The 20795-nt window shown below is 37.0% G+C and overlaps 1 protein-coding gene across 15 annotated transcripts in view; it reads left to right on the plus strand.

The window, feature by feature from the left end:
• The window catches only part of SYNE1 (spectrin repeat containing nuclear envelope protein 1), a 538457-nt gene that overhangs the window by 83503 nt on the left and 434159 nt on the right, over positions 1-20795 (plus strand). For all 15 annotated transcript variants that reach the window (XM_033235023.1, XM_033235024.1, XM_033235035.1 and 12 more), the window contains one exon: positions 14408-14469. In XM_033235023.1, coding sequence (XP_033090914.1) covers positions 14408-14469 — 62 coding nt within the window. The remainder of the gene's footprint in view (positions 1-14407; positions 14470-20795) is intronic.

A 20795-nucleotide genomic window follows, 5' to 3' on the forward strand; every position in this document is an offset into this window, starting at 1 on the left:
TGAGCCTCTCCCCAGGACTGGTCCTCAGCCCCGGGGATCTGCCTTTCTCAAGTTATACCTCCTCCCAGGGCCACCCCATATCTAGCAACTGGCCAATACCTGGATGCAAAGTCCCAGCCCCTTGCCTTCATTTAGGACATCTCTGAAAGACTCTCCTAGCTTCAGCTACATAATTGCATGAGTCCAGCATCTCCCAGTGTCCTATTCTTCTTCTCCACACTTAAAGTTTTTAGTTCTTGAGACCACATGCTAAAAAACCTCCTGCTGATAAAATTCCTTCTAGAATTTGTTTCCCTGTTATCCTGACCTATGACACATGATATAATAATAATACCAAAGGCAGATGCAAATACAGACATGTGAAAGGGAAATTATTCTGTGGATTCATAGGTGAGCCAATTCCCATAAACATTTCCTGCTCTGTTGAGGAGGCTTGAGCAGTAGCAAGATGGGCCGAGAATGAGGATAGACAAGCTTGAAGAACTGGAGACAGGCGGTCAGGGTGTCCCTGGATAGGAGAACTCTTTATAGATTGTAGCTCAGGAAAATAACTGAGCATCATGGCCTAGCTTGGAGGTCCTCTATCGACCAGCTGGATTCTGGCCATGTCATTTTTAATATGGTACAGGGGGAAAGGGAGTAAGGAGGGTTTCATCTGACGTTGGCACTTGCTTGCTGAGATACCCATTTCTGACACGGCTTCCTCATCTGTGAGTTGGGAATTGCGTCTACATTGCCTATCTCCAGATAGGATGTGATATGTAAAGTTATTCTGGAAACCCCAATGGGCAATTTGGACATGAGAGTAGAATGAAGTAATTGAAGGTATGGGCTTTTGAGGCAGACAGATATCCATGCTCTGCGTTTAGTGTCTGTGTCACCTCAGGCAAGTCGATGAACCTCGTTTGCTCCAGTCTCTTTACATGTATAATTGGTGAGAGTAGAGGATATTTCCTCACATGGTTATTGCAAAGTTTTAATTAGATAATATGTGTAGTGAATATATGCAACATATGCCTGCCACATACATTCTGAATAGAACATAGATTTCTATTATTATTAAAAGTGACCTTTAAAATTATTCATTACTATACAAATAAATTTTAGCATGTGAGGTTGGATTGACACTCAGGAAATTTATCTGTGACACCCACAAGCTGCTGTCTCATGTGGAAGCCCCTGCAGCTGCCGCGGTGGCCACAGGTTTTGGAGTCCAGTGGATCTTCTATTGTGAGGAACGTCGCTAATACCATGCTAGATCTGAAGCAGCCAAAAGCAACAGCACCACCTGGTGCTCTGTTCGGGATTAACCACTGAGTGCAGGTCTTCCAAGTGGCTCATTGAATTACTTGCTTGGGAGTTGAATTTGAGATAGGAATTTCTAACATTGGCTCTTCAAACTCTATGATTTGACCTTATTTCTCAGGTTCACTCTTTCAGGTGCTTGCTGTTTTTCATTTCATCTCCATCTAAGATTTATGACTTTTGTTGTTAAAATTGTAGCTCTCTTTACATCTTCTCAAGGGGACAAGCAGTATAAAATATAAGTGAAATTGTGTCAAATTATTGTATCTGTGCTTGGATATTGATAAAATAATATATAAATCTGTAATATAAATATGTAAATATATAAATATAAATATTTATATATTATGAGCGAGAGAGGCAGAGAGAAGGAACATTTAGATCACAGGGTGAGACTAAGACATAATATTAGCAGTAATTTGAAATGCAAAATCCCAAAATGTGAAAATGTAATATTGTAAAATCCTGAACCTACTTAAGATAGTAATTTGATGAAAAGCAATGACCAAACTTTGAAAGCACTCTCTGAGAACAGTCATGTTTATTTGAGAGAACGGTGGGTTTTTTAAAAGTCTAGACTAAATGTTGGACATAAAATATATGAACACTGTGACCAGCTTTTCTCCCTGCTTTTCCCCTATTCCACACAAAACAATATATTTTAAACTGTTGAAACTCTTAGTATTGAAATACAATTTCAGGTTAAAATAAAGTGGTTGTATGAAGGTAGTATTTCAGGGCGTTTTTCAAGACTCCCTTTCTTTCTGTTGTCCTGGTATTGCTAAGAGCTCATGACAGGAAAATATTTCATAGTTTTGGTGGCTTTCTTGCAAAAGCGGGAGACGCAACATTTTACAGGAGGGAGCTGGCTACATGTGGCAAGTTTGTCCAGCCTCAGCTTGAAGTCCTTCTCAACGCTTCTGTGCCCTCTGATTGGAAATAACCCTTCCTCTAAGAGATCAGTTGTCTTTGTGTTTTCATTAACATATACCTTTATATGTAATTCAGTAGGAAAACTCTTAGATGTAAAGGCAGCATTTTCTTCTTGGCTTCCATCATAGCAAACAGTGGGAGGGTAAGCTTTCATGTTTTCTACAAGAATAATCTTTAATCATGTAGCAGTGATAGTTTTTAAATCTACTAATATATTTCTTGTCGCTGTTCTTAACTTTTCTTTGCATATACAAAACATGGACTGTGCTGTGATTCCTTTTGATTACTGTTTTCCCCGCTGGACTCTCAGGCACCAAACCCATCCTCTCAGATTGCATCCACAGCTGGTCAGCAGAATGGCTGGGACACGTGAGGGGCACAGTGGAATTTATTAAATAAGTGAATTAAATAATCAGCAAATCGATCTGGTCAAAATTAGATTAGGGTAAGAGTCTGATTATTTAAACACTGGTCATTATTCTGTAACTCTTCAGCCTTCATTCTAGTTTCTAGATTTTTGGCATATTTCCTCACCCCCACTACTCTTTAGCTTCCTTGTTCACATCCCCGTTAGTGATCTTCTCTGTGTATGTGGCATGTTATTTGTGAGAACCCAAATGAGAAATGTATACAAAACATGAATAAGTTCAAGTGCTGTACAGATAAGAGGTAAAAGGTATTTTCATTGCTTTACTATCCGATCGCTGTCTTCTGCAACATTATATCCAAAAGTAGAGGAAGAAAAAGGTATCAGGAAAAAATCCACAAAAGTTCTGCTTGAAACTATTCAAATATGGTCTTGATTTAGAATTAAAAGGTTTGAAGTGCCACAATAAACTGTGCTGTTTTTCCTCCCATTGTATTGATTGTTTCATTCTCTCTATTGTGATTATTACTCTCTGAGTGCACATCTCCATCCCTGTATTTCTGTGTGATTCACACAACCCTTTTTCTGTAAGTCTAAGGACCCCAGCTTTGTTTTCCAACTCAGAATCTTTTGGATTTTAGAAACGTAATTTGGTACACATACTATTTATTATGGTTCACTCTCAATCAGGGTCTGTGGCAGCACCTTGCAATCAAAGACATTGGTATTTCTGCAGAGAAAAGTATGAATTTTCACATTAAGTGGGGTAATGAAAGACTATAAATAGCATTTTCTCAATTCAGGTCATTTTGCTACCAAATTATTTATTACAGGTCAATTTTTTGCTACCAAATTATTTACTACAAAGTTACAAACTTGAGGCCCATCCAAGGCTTCAAGGCTGATGATCTGTCCCCTCCTCTCTTCCACACCCCCACACATATGAGACAAATTCTTCATGAGATGAAAGCATTTCCACATTGTTGTCGCCCTAGAAGCCAACCCAGTGCCTCGTACATTTTCTAATATATGTGTCCTTGTATAACTGCACCACTATGACAGATATATTAAAATTTGATAAATTTTAAGATTTTTTAAATATTTGTTTTTTAAAAAATAGATTTTGCTTTATAAAGTTCTAAAATATTTTTTAGAGGTTTAGAATTGTAAGATAAATCAAACACACTATCAGGATCTATACACCCTCTCCCACTCATACCTGCCCACCACATAAGGCCAAACTTTCCAGATGTGAATGACATAATTTCAGACATCATAAGATATTTCTTTTTTTTTTTTTTTTTTTTTTGAGACGGAGTCTCGCTCTGTCGCCCAGGCTGGAGTGCAGTGGTGCGATCTCTGCTCACTGCAAGCTCCGCCTCCCGGGTTCACGCCATTCTCCCGCCTCAGCCTCCGAGTAGCTGGGACTACAGGCGCCCGCCACCTCGCCCGGCTAGTTTTTTGTATTTTTAGTAGAGACGGGGTTTCACCGTGTTAGCCAGGAGGGTCTCGATCTCCTGACCTCGCGATCCACCCGCCTCGGCCTCCCAAAGTGCTGGGATTACAGGCTTGAGCCACCGCGCCCGGCAAGATATTTCAATTCATAATCAAAAAATTGTGTAATTTCTATATAGCCTTTCAGCAGAAGTCTCAGATTCACTATGTTTTGTCACTTCTCAAATAGATATATCTCACAGTAAAGGATTTCTGCCTAAATAAACATAAATTGTGTTAATAGCCCAATATGGTAATAACTTTTTGGAGTCATGTATTGGACAATAATAACTCAATTTAAACACTGATAGTCATAGTAATGTTATATATGTTTTCAAAAGTTTACACTGGTTTATGCCCATTGTCATGCATAAATGAAAAGTTTAGGTAGAGGTGGTCAACTGGGATGATTTTTACCCCCAGCAGAAATTTGGCAATGTCTAGAGTTATCTTTGATGGTCAGACTAGGGTGTAGGGTACTACTAGCATCTAATGTGTAGAGGCCAATGACGTTGCTAGACATCCTATGATGCTTAAGACTGCCTCCCATGACAAAGAATCATCTCCCCCAAATGTCAATATTGCTGAGGTTGAGAAACTCTAACTTAGGAGCTGAGATAATTATATTCCTTTCATTCCATCTGCCTTAGATTTAAAGTGAAATGGTACATTTTGCAAATGTAACTTTAACAAAATTAGACTCTTTCAATCTAGTCACTGGTTTTAAATACAAAAGAAATGCAACTCCAATTCTGAAAGTCTTAAGAGCAATGTAAGTCTTTACTGACATTCACTTGAAAAAAAAATTTGAAGCAGTCATTAGAGGACTCTACGCAGGCAAGACTCCCTAAAAATTCTCTTATCTTTTCCCTCAAGCTGACAGCTGTAGACAGCTATTAATTTTCTCTCCTCTTCTCCTCTGTCCCTTCCCATCAATCCATGTCAGAACTCATGTAGAGTAACTTTGGTTGCCCTTGTTCTTTGCAATTGTTAATCCATTACTTGTCTGATTAGAACAGGAAAAGCCTAGGAGACAGGCCCAAACAATTAAGCCTAGAATCTTTTCATTATGGAAAACAGAGTGAGGCAGGTGGAGAAGGACCCCTCCACCCCCACCACCCACACACACGTAAATGCCTTTATTTCAGTTAGCCTTTGCTGTGTAACAAACTGCTCCAAAATTCTGTGACTTAAGCCAATCACAATTCATCCTTTCTCACAGTATGTGGATTTGCTGGTTAGTTCACAGTTAAATATGGATGGTTTCATAAGGACACATGTATAAGACAATATACCAGGCAGGGGGCTGATCTTTAGGAATGTGATATTGAGAAAAATGCTTCTTTCCACAAGGAATTTGTATCAAGTATGTATGGATGTGGGAGAGAGGAGGTATCAGAAGCATCAGCCTTGAAGTCTTAGGCCTCAGTTTGTTGACTTCCCTTGGATTCACCTGTGGCTGAGTTCATCTGTAGGGCTGACTGAGCTTGAAGATCCAAGGTGACCTCATTGACGTGCCTGGTGGTTAGTTCTAGCTAACAAATGGAACATCTGAATTCTTGCACAAATGGAAACATTTTCTAATATAAACTGCTTTCTTTGCACAGCGGTTTTAGGATGGAGATCGGGACAGCTAAAACAGAAACTTCACGACCTCTTAAGGCCTAGATCAGATGACATAAAGTCATTTCTGCTGCATTACTAATTAAAGCAAGTACCATATGAGTTCAGATTCAAGGGGAAGGGAAATTGATTCTACCCCTGGATGGGAGGAAGGACAAAGTCATCATACAAAAGAGGATACGTAGTTGGACCAGAGGATTTTGTGGCCATAATTTAAAATCTGTCCTCTGGTTGCTACTGTTTGTTTTCTTCCTGCATGGAAAATACATTAATCCACTCTCAAGGTATCAAAATCTCCTGCAGCCTTCGGTTTGGCATCAAGCTCTAAGTCCTGTGTTGCATTGTTTGCATCTTGTCCAGATAGAGATGAGGTTCCTCAGGTGAAATTTCTGTCAATCCATAGACCCGTAAACTAAAAAGGGAAGTTACCCACTCCCCACTTCTTCAATATGGAGTGATGGGGCAGGAGTGCGGTCACTGCAATAGATGCTTCTGTCCAAGGGGCGAGAGAATTGAACAGAGGGAGCAGTTGTGATCCAGCCATTCTGAAATCCAGTAAGTTGCATGTGGCCAGTTCCTTTCATCCAGGGGCAAGGCATGTTCCTTGTTATCTTGGTAAGAAATAGCTCAGGATTGTGACTGATAGTTTCCTTAGCCTTCTTCCTAGCCACACAAAGTTGTGGTTCCAGTCTCCTGTTCATTCAGAATGGTACTGTCCCTTCAGTGAAAGCTGTGGCTTCCTAAAAACTTGTCTGTAGTGCATTCTGTGCACTCAACTTTGCAAAAAAAGATTTGCAAAGTAAGAAAAAGCTTCAGGTTAACAGCAAATCAAAGGTATGACTATTGTTGAAAACTCAGAAAGTGTTTGATTTATTTAAACTCCACATATTTCAACTTGAAAATCTCAACTTTGAAACAAATATTGGACACAGATGAGGCTGCTGTGGGCAGTGCTCCTTAAGATGCTTAGAAGCTGGTTTGTTTAGATGAGAAGGTCAAACTGGGCGCTACCGTCAGTCTTTCCCAATGCTCTGTTTTTCCCCAGCCTTATTGAGGTATAATCGATGAATACCACTTATATATATTTAAGTTGTATAGTGTGATGGTTTGATGTACATATAAATAGTGAAATGATTACCACAATCAAGTTAATGAACACATCTATGACAGATAAAGAAAATGTGACACACACATACAATTGAATATTGTTCCTCCATTAAAAATAAGGAAATCCTACCATTTGCAATGATGTGGATGAACCTGAAGGACATGATGCTAAATTAAGTAAGTGAGATACAGAATGAAAGGTACTCTGTGATATCATTTATATGTTAAACAAGTCAAACTCTCCCTGAGTTTTTCACAATAGTCATACCTCTGATTTGCTCTTACCCTGAAACTTTTTCTTACTTTGCAAATCTTTGTTTTTTTGGAAAGACTGGGAATAACAAAATATCTTATTTTTCAATTCGCCATATTCTAGGCCTCTGTGTTTCCTCTGCCTTGTGCCTGCAAATGAAACAGCTCATTTCTGTCTCTTCCAGCACCTTATAATGTGTAGCTAAAAGAAGCCAATGGACACTTTCACCATTCTGCAAGGAAATCTCCCTAGCCAGAATCATGAGTTCAAGTTACTGCAAGTGGCATAATATATAATATACAAAATATGTATGGCTCTTTCTCCAATTTCCAATGGCGGTTCACTCACTACTCAATCAGCCTCCACTAATAGGCTCTTCGTGTCCTTCCACTCTCCTTCCCCTATCTGGTCCCAAGGCCAACGCCATATGTCTTACTTAAATTTTTGTTAGAGCAACAGCACACTCCCGGTAGCAATTTCTGTTTTGGTTAGCCTTTCCTGTGTGACAAACCACCACCAAATCTTAGTGGTGTGGAGCAACAACAGTTTAGGATTTCTCATGTTTATGTGAGTGGGCTGGGTGTTCCTTCTGCCAGCTGTGCCTGGGCCCATTCACATGGCTGCGTGCAGCTGGGGAATCAGTTGGACTGGCAGGTCCAGGGCGGCTCACTCATGAGTCAGGCAGCTGTTGCTGGCTGCCATCTGAGGTACCTTAGTTCTCCTCCAAGTGACTTCTTCTTTTTTTTTTTTTAAGCTGTATTTTTACTCATTGAAACACTAGGTGAAATCAGGGTAAAGTCAACTAAAGGAGAAATGCTTGTTTCATTCATTTGTACTTAAACCAGCCAAAGTAGTACAAATGTCATTATGATGCAGCAAATACAAGACCTCTTTCTACAAATATTAGCATAACCAACAAATCAGGGGCTATAGTAAAACAGAGCCAAAAAGGCTGAGGACATCAAAGAAGTATGTTACAGCTTAACCCTTTACCTCAGTAGAGTTTTAAAAAAATAAGTAAAACCTCCCAATCCCCCCAAATAGGAATATACCTTCATCACACCAGTTTGTACTTTTATTACTTATTCTTGAGGTTTAGAATCTATCCTCCAAGTGACTTGTTATTCATAAAGATCTTAGACCAGCTTCCTTGTGTAGAGGTCTCAGAGCAGAGTTGAATTCCAGTATAGCCAAAGTGGAATCTCAAGTCCTCTTAAGGCCCAACCTCAGATGTCACTTAAAATCACTGCTTTCATATTATTGATCAATGCAGATCTCAATGCCAGCCCAGACTCAAGGTCTGGGGAAGTGAGACCACATCCTAAGAGAAGGGGCAATAAAATCACATTGCAAAGCATGTGCTAATCAAGATGGGAAGGATTTCTGGTCGTATTTGGAAATCCACCTGGTCCTGTAATTGTTTTTCATTCATATATTCAATTTTAAAATTTTAACATTGAGTAGTTATATGCACCTGTAAATTGTTCATTTTATTGTGTTGGACTATTCAATATACTTTAGTCCCTACCCATATATAATAAAGTTAGCGTTGATTTTAGTATCTGTAGATATGCAGTCCGTATAATTGTGATCCCAAATCAAGTCATTTGACTGTGGCTGGTAATTAATAATCATTAGCTTGTCACTCTATGCCTTTGCTGTTATTTTCCCCCTTTGTAGTCACATCGTTTGGTTGTGGGAAGAAATTCAATCTGCATTTGTCTGTTTTTTCAATTTCATTTCAATATTTTATTGAGGTATATTTGCCTGCATCAAAAATGATGAAAAATCTTTATTAGATACTACTAGGAATGATATGATTTTAAATGTGTGATTTGTTTTAAATTAACATTTACATTTATATTTTTAGATAATTTAAATCCTTAAGACATTTATTTAAGCTATCATTATCATTAAAGAAACCTATCACGCATAATAATCTGCAAAAAGAAAACCCCAAAAAGTTTATCATAACCTACTGCAAATTCCTGTAAATGTATCAATGCATGGTACCATTTATTTATTTATTTATTTATTTTTGCCAGAGATTGCAATTTCATGCTTACCTATATATATTTACATAAACAGCATTTCTTTCTTCTTAGTATTAGTTAATTAATTAACTTTTGAGACACAGTTTCACTCTGTCTCCCAGGCTGGAGTGCAGTGGCATGATCTTGGCTCACTGAAACCTCTGCCTCCCAGGTTCAAGTGATTCTCCTACCTTAGCCTCTGGTGTAGCTAGGATTACAGGTGCCCACCACCATGTCTGGCTAATTTTTGTATTATTCATAGAGACAGAGTTTCACCATGTTGGCCAGGCTAGTCTCAAACTCTTGATCTCAAGTGATCTTCCTGCCTGGGCCTCCCAAAATGCTGGGATTACAGGCATGAGCCACAGCACCCAGACTCTTCCTAGTATACATATATGAAATGTGGTATTAATTACAGATGGATACTTCTAGAAATTTACTATTTTGCTCTTTATGATAGTTTATGATTCTGATGCAAATACCTTATGCATTCTTATGTACATACTGATACATGAAATGCTATATCTCTCAGAAATAAATTATTATGGAAGAATGTATTCAATATATTAAAATATACTAATTTCATTTACTGTCTGAATTTTTAAACATACCATCTGTTAAGTGGATATTGTCATTTATTTTAATATTTTTGTAATTTAGTAAATCTGTTTAAAAGTTAGTGGTCATAAGACCCTATGACACAGTTTTACATCACAAATTTGGTAAATGTGTTGTGTATGGTAAAATTAAAAGTATATTTAATATGTTTCTAGACAGTATATTATTTGTGATTGATTGCAACGGCTGCACAATAACCCAAGCCACCTTTTATTATGATTGCTGGGCTTCCAGGTGCATGTTTAAGTCACCTGGAGTAAGCCACGATTGCCTAGTACCCACAGGTGACTATTAGTGTAACTCATCAGGAAGAAAATCATGAACTATCATCAGCTGTGATCGTTTCTTAATAGTCATATGGAATCACAGTTGCTAAACTGGGCCTCATTTGTGCATTTGTTGTGTGTCATGATCTTGCCCTGAAATGGCAAAACACTGAGAAAATATCTAAAAATGGGCAAAGAAATACAGAAATTGAATATCTCAGCCAGAACCCTTTATTTTTTTACTCATTTCTACAGAGGGATATTACCTTATGATATTACCCAGAGCTAGATGTTTTTATAGCCTCAGCAGACTCCAGTTACTGAGGTCTGTAGGACCAACTACTCTTGAAATAGAGAAAGCAATGCGAGCCTCAAGGATGAAGGACCCGCAGAGTTTTTGGAACTCGTTTGTGGTTGTTGCTTTTAATGTTACACAATCTGGCCTTTAGGAACCTATTACGATTTAGGTTATAGGAGAGAAGGAGAATTTGAACCAATTCTACCCAGTAATAATCACCCACACCAAAAACTGGTCTTAAATCAGAGCCTATTACAGCTATACAGCACCCACACCGTAGTGTGGCTTCCCCAGCCCCACCTCTCCTCTCCCTTGACGCTGCTGTCATCTCATCCATTTTATGATGCCTTTGCTGTTGGTCTGAATTCTCATAACTCTTCTGAAGCAGAAAAGCTGAAGACAGAACATTGTTAATAAAGTTGTTACTTGTTAAATATATTTAAACTGTTTTCTTAAATATAATGACATATAAAATCATATGTAGCTTAATGATGGAGTTATATTCTGAGAAATTTGTCTTCTAGGTGAATTCATTGTTGTGGGAACACTGTAGAGTGTACTTGCACAAACCTAGAGGGTATAGACTATTACACATCTAGGCTACATGATATAGCCTGTTACTCCTAGGCTACAAACTTGTATAGCACGTGACTGTACTGAATATTGTAAGCAATTGTAGCACATGGTAAGTATTTTGTGTATCTGAACATGTCTAAATATAGAAAAGGCAGTGGGTTACCCTCCAGTGGCAGGAGGTCACTAGACAACTGGAATTTTTCAGTTGTGTTTATAATCTTATGGCATTACTGTAATGTATGAGGTTTGTCATTGGCCGAAAAATCATTATGCAGTGCATGACGGTACTTAAGAACTTCATAGACCTCGTCATGAAGGTTCATTTTGTTCCTTGTCAACAGCACTAAAAAGAAATGTTATTGCTCATTAAACTTTTAACACAAGTTGATAGACATTCGTTGCATGTTTCTGTTACTTCCACAAATTAAACATTTTATGTTGTTGGTATCAGATTTAACTACCAAATCTTGGGAGTAAGTTTTTCAAGTTTTACATAAAAAATGAGGGTTTGCTGAATAATTAAAATTTTTTTTTCTTTTAGGAAAATAGTAAGTAAAGTCAGAAAAATATTTACTTAGAATTCAGCTAAGTCTGATAATACATAAAATGAATTGTAGGACCTTGTAAAATCTGTTTTTGCAACCATAGTAAAAAAGGAAACACGTAAAAAATTTGACATTTAAATATATGCTGTGCTACAAAAAAAGATAATTTGAGGATTCTGAAAAAAGGCCAGTTAGCTGAAGTCTAACTATAAACTCACAGTTTTACCATCAGAGGAAATTGTTACAATAGTATTGTTATTTCATTAAAGGTTATAATAGTGAAAATATAACAATTTATATTAAGAAGTAATATATCATCAGATTATATATTTAATTTTATGACAGTATACATTAACATATTATGCCAATTTATATTAACATTTTTAAACAGTGGTATTTTGTGATGTTTATAAAAGAATGTGTATTCTCAAGTTGAGTATAAACAATTTACATATAATCGTGTTTATTTTAGATTTTGAATTGGATTTTATGCATTATAAAGTTCCAAATTCCATCAAACCTACCTTGAGTAGTTAAGTTCATTTTGCTGCTACCTAACTTTATTTATACAACCTAAAGTTTCTCAGGATAAAAAATTTGAACTATAAATTTATAATTTTCATGAGATTAATATTTGATAGATGAATGTGGTAATTTTTATGGTACCCTTGAGTGACAGTATAATGGCAGAGTGGACTACTAGATTTCTGAAGTCTACAACATGGCTCTGCCACTGGATGACCTTGGTAGTTCAGTGTCTTGACAGTTTTGTATGTAAAATGGGCATTATAATAGTTCCCGCTCATAGATCTGTGACAAGAATTAATGGATTAATACATATATAATATTATATGTAGTATATGATAAATAAATGATAATTAAAATATAAAGTGATTGATTTATCTAAATGTCAGTGCCTGGTATACAGGAAATGCTACTTATTTTTATACTGATTTGTTTTTTATATACACTTGAAAATTAAAGAGCATGTTAAAATATATTAGAGGTAATGGATTCTGTCAATTTTATAGATAGATTCAAAATTTCTCCAAATTAAAAGGTTTTGTATTTATTTTCTTCACTCATTCATTTTTATTGGTCGTACTTGTAGGCATTGGGAACCAAGTTGCTGTCCTCCTGGGCTTTACATTCTAGTAGACAAGCAAATGATCTGGGCTGAAGCACAGACAAGGTCAGAGACAAAGACAGAGACTTGAGTATCATCCCTCAAAGGCGAGGGATTGAAATTATTTCTTGTTTATGCCCCCCACAACATAGTGTTTACTAGTTTGCTAACAGCTGACACTCAGTACATGCTGGTGGGGTGGATAAAATTCACTTCTTCTTTTGAAGGTATTAAACTACTTCTCTGTGGCTTTTATCTCTTTTTTTTTTTCAACTTTTATTTTACGTGCAGGGATTACATGTGCAGGTTTGTTACATGACTAAATTGTGTGTCGCTGAGTTTTGTGTATGAATGATCTTGTCACCTGGTTAGTGAGCATATTACCCAATAGATAGTTTTTCAACCCACACCCCCCCTCCCAGGATACAAAATCAATGTACATTTGGTGGCATTTCTATACACCAACAACTTGTAACTTGAGAGCCAAATCAAGGATGCAACCCCATGTACAATAGTCACACACAATAAAATACCTTGGAATACACTAAAGAGATGAAAGATCTCTGCCAGAAGAACCATAAAACACTGCTGAAAGAAATAATAGATGATACAAACAAATGGAAAAGCAACCCTTGCTTATGGATGAGAAGAATCAATATTGTGAAAATAGCCATATTGCCCAAAGCAATCTACATATTCAATGCTGTTCCTGTCAAACTACCAACATCATTTTTATCTCTTTAAACCTCTAATTAAAGCCTTCACAAACCCTACCTCTTTTCCTTTCTGTATTAGTTTCCTCTTGTTACCTAACAAAGTACCACAAACCTTGAAGTTTAAAGCAACAATCATTTATTATCTCCAAATGTTTGCATGTCAGGAGTCCATGCAAAGCTTAGCTGTATTATCTGTTCAGGGTCTTGCAAGGCTATAACTAAGGCATTGGCTGGAGTTCATTCTTATCTGGAGGCTCAACTGTGGAAGAACCCACTTTTGGGCTCTGTCACCATGTTAGCAGAATTCATTCCCTGTGACTGTTTGACAAAGGCCTGGTGTCTTGCTGGCTGTTCACTGAGATTGCACTTCACTCCTGAAGAGAGCCTCAAGTTCCTTGCCATTGAGCCTTTCCAAAGGAACTTCACAATCTGGCTGGTTGCTTCTTCTAGGCCAGCAGGAGAATCTCTCATTCCAGTCAGCTAAGCTGGAGTATCATAAAGTAACACGATCACAAGTGTGGCATCTCATCACCGTTGTCATATCCTATTGGCTAGACACAAGTCACAGGTTCTGCCCACATTCTGCCAACACAAAAATGGGGACTCCATATGGTGGGAATTTTTGGAGGTCACTCCAGGGTGTAGTCACCACACTCCCATCTGGGTGAAGTTCCTTTAGTGCTTCATGTATACGGCTCTATCTTATTGCATTACTCTGTAACCCTCTGCTATTCATAGCCCTTGCTTGTCCATTTCCACCTCTAGATATTTTATAGCAGAGACCTTGCCCTATTCAGCCCTCTGTATTCCTTTGTACTTAGCATAAAACTCAGCACTTAGTGGTCTTGGTGAATTTTTATTTTTAACAGGTTTGTTGAAGTATATGAATTTTAAATAAGTGGATGAAGGTAAACATAGGGCTAACATATGGCAAATTTTAAAGCATTTACAGATAATTTTAAAAGGAATAGTCTATATGATTATACAGGTTGACTTTTGTTGACTTTCCCCTTCAAGACAATAATTGGTAACATGAATGAGAAAACTATTGCACAATTCCTTCCAGATTTGTGTAACTAGGACTTTTTCTCATTATACAACTTCATGAAATATTACATTATTTAACCAGATTTCTTTTTCCTTCTAGATGAGCAAGAGATAGTACAAAAACGAACTTTCACCAAATGGATCAACTCTCATCTGGCCAAGGTAAAGGAACTACCCAGCATTATGAGTTTACTTAGGTTGAACCAGTAAATCGTTAAATGTCCAGTATAACAAAATGCTTGTGTCCCCGTTGTCACTGTTGCAAGTAATGATACTGGCCATCTTACTGGTTGGTCTAGCTGTTACCTAAGAGTGGAATTTGCTAACATTGCTTTTGGGAAGAAATGAACTTATAGCTAGAGTGAAGAGCAGTTACTTCATGTCAGTTCTGTGAATCTTGAGAAACTATTTCATTCAATTATTTTTTCTAATACTAATGTGTGTGTCGTATCAAAAGGAGAATTTGTGCTGGATTTTCGTTTGTGTGTGTTTGTTCCTATTTGGAACACAAAGAAGCTATAAGTGATCTGTGCTAAGCAAAAGGTTTTATCTAAAGAGATTATGATATGATCTCCCATCTCTGGGTCTTTGATTTAAAAAAGTAACCATGGTAATAGGATATGAAAAGGCTAAAATCATTCTAGTATTATCCCCACTGTCATTCAATGATGTTAGGTAACTATATGTCTATATATTATAATGTCTTTGAACATAAATACTAATATAAAATAAATCTTAATCTTGATACAGTATAATAAAATTAATCTCTTGTACTGCTGATGAAAAAATAAGCAAACCAAGAGACATCATATTTATAAAAATAAATTCAGATGATGGGGCAGTTGTGTCTGAATTCAGTTAGAGGATTTGCTGATAATTTTTAAAGGAGTAGTCTATGTGATTATGTAGTTGAAGTTATGTTGACTCTCCCTTCAAGACAATAATTGGTTAAATGAATTGGATGATAAAACAATTTTATCTTCCAATTCTTTACTCTCACTTTTGCTGAGACTGGTGCCTGTAGTATGTAAAGCAAAACCCTATAGGCAGGTTTTGATCAGGGGCTTCCCCAAAGCCATTTTGATAGTGCAGAAGCAAACAAAGCATGACAGTTTATTTTAGTCCCATTCTACAGATTCACTGCTTACTTTGTGTCTATGCTAGCCTTTGAAGACAGGAAAAAATTAGTAAAACACTTTCCCAGGCCTCGAGAAGTTCACAATCCAGCCGTGAAAGCAGCCTAGAGTGACCTGTCTAGATACACCATAAACCAGGGTCATCTCTCCTATGCTCTCTTTCCCAAAGCCACTTGATGAGAAGGGAATTTGGCCCAGTAGTTGCCCCACAATCTGCTCTGTATAAAGGCAGTGGATACATAGGACTGATGACTTTGGGGCTTATTTTATAAAGTCTCAGTTGGTCACACCTGGCCGCTATTTGTACTACAGAATTGTCATCAATTGGGGAAAAGCTGTTTGTTTTCTTTTTCCAAAAGAAAAGAGTTATTATTTTTTTCATAGTGTAAAGAGGTTATATAACTGAAAATAATATTAATAACGAAACTTTTAGAAAGTGTAAAGAAAGTAAAAGTAATCTTAAATCACATAATCCAGATACAGTCATCATTAAGATATTGGTCAACAGTATTCTACACACAGTTTCATATAAAGTGGATTTATAGGATATTGTTTTGGAGCATCTATTTTACCCAACATGTCAATCCATGACAATAGATAGAAATATGTAATTATTGTAATGGCTAAACAAACTTGGTCATGTTTATCTGTGATGAGTTAGCTAATTGCCTGTTGAGGGTTATTTAGGTGGTTTTCAGTTGTTTCATATGATATAAAATACTACAGTGAAAGTCCTGGTCATACATTGTTTGAACACTTATATGGTATTTTCTTCTTAGGATAAAATTCTAGAAGTGGGTAGTCAACAGCTATGCACAATTATGATTTTAATATATTCTAAGAAGTTCTAAGAATCCCCATTTCCTTGCACTATTAAAACACCCTTCAAAGTTTTTAACAGTTAGGAGTTGAAACTCAGCCCTGGAATTATGGCAGTGATGAGCTTGTCTCCCCGTTCATATTTGATGTTTCCTTGCATGATAATCCTGGTATACAAAGTTCTGTGCTTTGGAATGTTTTCAGATAAACTGACAACCAAACCATTTATGAGTTAAGTTTACCATTTCCAAATATAGTTTTAACAATAGGTAGTGGCAGGTTTAAGAACTGGGGTGTTTAGTTGAGAAGAAAGGAAGTTGGTCCTTCTCTCCTAAAGTTCTTCAATCTTGGGAGCATTGGGAGTTGTTCAGAAGATGCTTATGAAGATAAATTTAGGGGCATTTTTAAATAGGAATTTATATTTTTGTGCTTGATTGCTTTGCTCAGTTGCAAATTAATAAACTTTTGACTTATAAGTAAATAAAATAAAGTATTATACTGATGACATTTTATTCTAGTGTAACAATTCTTTATAAATATTATGACAGCAGTATGAAGAAATAGTATGCAAATAAGATTGCAATCTATTTTTTAAAAATATGCTTTTATTATTTTTTCTGTTTTTACATTTAGTAATTATTATAAGTAAAAATATGCTTTCCTTAAAACAAAAATCTTATTATAAGTAAGCAAAAACCTAAGGATTTTCTGTGTTTGTGTTTTTATTCTATTTTTACTACACAAATGTTAGATCATTAAAACTTGTGGGTTGTGGGTATAATTATCTGTCTTTTTTGATGTTTATTATCAAATTGAAGTCTTAATACTTCTCCAATTATGTAAGACATTGCAAATCACAGATTGTTGATGTAACATTAACAATTGGTGGGTGGTTGTTATTTCATATACCTGATAATTTCTTTCAGGAATGGGGCTAATTTTCTCACTTTTCAAGAAGAAACCAGTATCTTTCTATTCTGTTAGCTCTGCTAATGAAAGAAGGTGGGGTATTTTATTAAATTAGACCAATATTGATTTTTAGTGATGGTTTTTCAAAGTTAAGTTTCTGACTCACTTCTAGCTTCTCAGCACTTATTGATAAGATGTGTTCCTAAATTCTTACCACGTGCCAATTATAATGCCTTAGCAACTTTATCTCTTATGTATTTAATCCTCACACAAGAAAATGCATTATTTTTATTATTTTATAGATTATGAACCAGAAGCTTAGAATTAATTAATAAGCTCATAGTCACATAGCAAGTAAAGGACAAAGACAGATTTCAATCCTATGATTCCTAAGCATGGGCACTGTCAGTGAGCCCCGGCTGCTTTAATGAAATACCATAGACCGAATGGCTTAAACAGCAAACATTTGTTTCTCACACTTCTGGAGGCTGGAAGTCCAGGATCAAGGTGCCAGCAGATTCAGTTCTTGGTGAGGGCTGTCTTCCTGGGTTGCAGATGGATGGCTGCCTTCTCTCTGTGTCTTCTTCCTCTTCCTATAAGGACACTGATAAATCCTATTGTGGGGAGCTCAACCTCATGACCTCATCTAAACCTAATTACCTCTCAAAGACCCCACCTCCAAAGATCATTGCACTGAGAGTTAAAGTTTCAACATATAAATTTTGGGGGGACACAAACATTCAGTCCTTAACAGGGACCGATCATTGTGTTATCCTCCCATGCTTCATTTGTTTATTTAGTTATTCATTCAGTAAATACTTATTAAACACCTGTTATGTGCTAGGGATTGTGGATACAGTGATGAACAAAGGCAGATACAGACTGTGCCATCATGGTACTGATCATCTAGCAGAGGAGAAAAACAATCACAAAGAAGTGTGTGTGGTGAGTTTATGACAGGGGACACGCAAGGTGACAAGTGAACACATGACAAGCACAGCCAGCCACACAGGTAATCCGAAGAAGGGCATCAAGAGACTTTCAGAGGAGGAAACATTTAAGCTGGGCCCGAGAAAGGTCCTAGGGTTGGGTAGATAAAGGAACGAATGCTTTCAAAAGTGGAGAGGTAGAAAGCATGGTACAGGAAAAGGAAGGAAAGCAGTTCAGAATATCTGAAAGTGTAGATTCCAGGTGTAACAGTCTGTCCTCATGCTGCTATAAGGACATGCCTGAGACTGGGTGATTTATAAAGGAAAAAGGTTGAATTGACTCACAGTTCCACATGTCCTGGGAGGCCTCAGGAAACTTACAATCATGGCAGAAGTGGAAGCAAATGTGTCCTTCTTCACGTGATAGCAGGAAGGAGACATGCCAAGCAAAAGGGGAAAAGCCCCTTATAAAACCATTAGATCTCATGAGAACTCACTCACTATTCCAAGAACAGCATGAGGGTAATCTCTCTCATGATTCAGTTACCTCTCATCGGGTCCCACCCGTGACATGTGAGGATTATGGGAACTACAATTCGAGATGAGATTTGGGTGGGGACACAGCCAAAACATATCACCAAGAATGGGGCAGTAACAGAGAAAACTGAGAATCGGTCAAAGGCCAGTCATTAAAATAGTCTGGACATTGTGTTATGGGCAGTGGAAGACATGAAAGAATGTTAGGCAGGAGAATAAAATGATCATTCTGACCCCGAATATATATATCTCCTGAATTAGAGCAGGAACAAGAAAGACTGAAGACGGAGTGAACTTGCAGTAAGTCAGATGAGAGGTGAGGGCAGCTTGGACTAAAGTAGTGGTGGAGAAATGGAGAAAAGTGTATAGAATGAAAAGGTGTTTAGAAGTGGACTTGATAGAACTGAGTAATTAATTGGAATCTTGGAGGGGAAGGAATCAAGAATGACTTCTAGATTTCTGACTTGAGCAAATGATTAAGATTATTCACAGATATAGGGAATACAAGAATCTTGGGGGGAAAAGCTAGGAAATTCAGTTTAGAAGGAGAAATTAGTTCATAAAGGTGAAGCCATTCGATTTGGCAGTTTGGAAGTCATTGGCCACCACTGGGAGTGGCCATGTTATAGTAGAAACTAGACTCTGGTGAGCAGATGAGTAAATGAGAGGTAAGGATGTTAGTACACTTAATATATATTACATGTTCATGAGATAGAGGATTAGCTGGTGCAGAACATTGGATTTGGTAAAAGCTGTTTTAAAAAAGGGTGATCTTGAGCTTGCATCTGTATAGAAGGGAATGATCAAAAGCTTGTAGAGAAGGAGAGGCTGAAAAAGAAGTCAAGGAATGGAATTCTGAAGGAACAAGGCTCCCGAGAAGGTAGAATGAGAGAAGAAATCAAGAGCAGAGGTGGAGGGTGTAGGTTTGTTCCAGAGCAGAGATATCTCCCCTTCTCTGAGACTAGCATTGGGAATAGGAAAGTGGGTGTGGCTGTGCCTAACTTTGAGATAGGCAGAGAGACGAAGACAGAGGTGGCATGGACTTGAATTTAAAGGAATTCTTACCTAATGACCACGGATGTCTTAGCCTAACAGCATAGTCCTTGCATAGGCAAAGAAGTTATGTTATGATGAATATATTTAAAATTTGACAGTTAAAAATGCTTCTTTCACATTTTAAAATTTATCTTCAAAAAATTCCTACGTTTTATATAAGATTCATAGACTGTTGTAGTTATTTAGTATTTAAGCCACCCAAATGGAACAATCTTAAAAAACCCTTTGTAAAAAGTTAGATTTTTAAATTAGACATATATAAGCAATCTTAATATTTATGTTGATTTTTTTCTATTATCAAATGCTTGCAGTTTCATATTTTCTCTCATTTTATCAAATGGAATGGAATGTTACATTTTTGTTTAAACACCCTTGATTCAATCTTTATGGTATTTGACTGTGAGATAAATAGATTGCTTGTCACTAAGCCCTTTGAGGAAAAACAGATCTCAAATAGCCATGTTTTAGTGTTTCTACAAATGGAGCTTCTTTTCAATATGCAATGAGCAGTCCTTTATCCTTCTGCCAGCCTTAAATTTATGGAGCCATCAACAAAAGGCACTGAACATTTTCAATACTATCTTTGGGATGAACTCAGGCATGATACGAACATCTTCTCACTTTTTAGAAAAACTGCAGGAAAAAAAAAATTTATAAAACATTATTTAGGTTCCCCATTAATTGCTGGGATTGCCATAACAAAGTACCACATACTGGGTGGCTTAAAAGGAGAAATTTGTTATCTCAGAGTTCTGGAGGCTCAAAGGCCAGGCTCCTTCTAAGTCTTTGGGTAGCTGCATCATTTCAATCTCTGCCTCTGTGCATGTCTGTGTCCAAATTACCCCACTGTATGAGGACACTAGTCATACTGGATTAGGACCCATGCTAATGACCTCATTTTAACTTGATTACCTCTCTAAAGACTCTATTTCCAAATAAGGCCACATTCTGCAACATTTTGGGGGGTTAAGATTTCAACATATCTCTGGTGAGTAGGCACAATTCAACCTATAACAGATTCCATTAAGAGCACATTTTGTTTTAATACCAAGTTAGATGCATGCTGTCTTTTAAAAGGAACATTTTGGATTTTCCATGTTTT

Source organism: Trachypithecus francoisi, unplaced genomic scaffold, assembly GCF_009764315.1.
Source record: "Trachypithecus francoisi isolate TF-2019V2 unplaced genomic scaffold, Tfra_2.0 Lachesis_group15, whole genome shotgun sequence".
Classification (NCBI taxonomy): Eukaryota; Metazoa; Chordata; class Mammalia; order Primates; family Cercopithecidae; genus Trachypithecus; species Trachypithecus francoisi.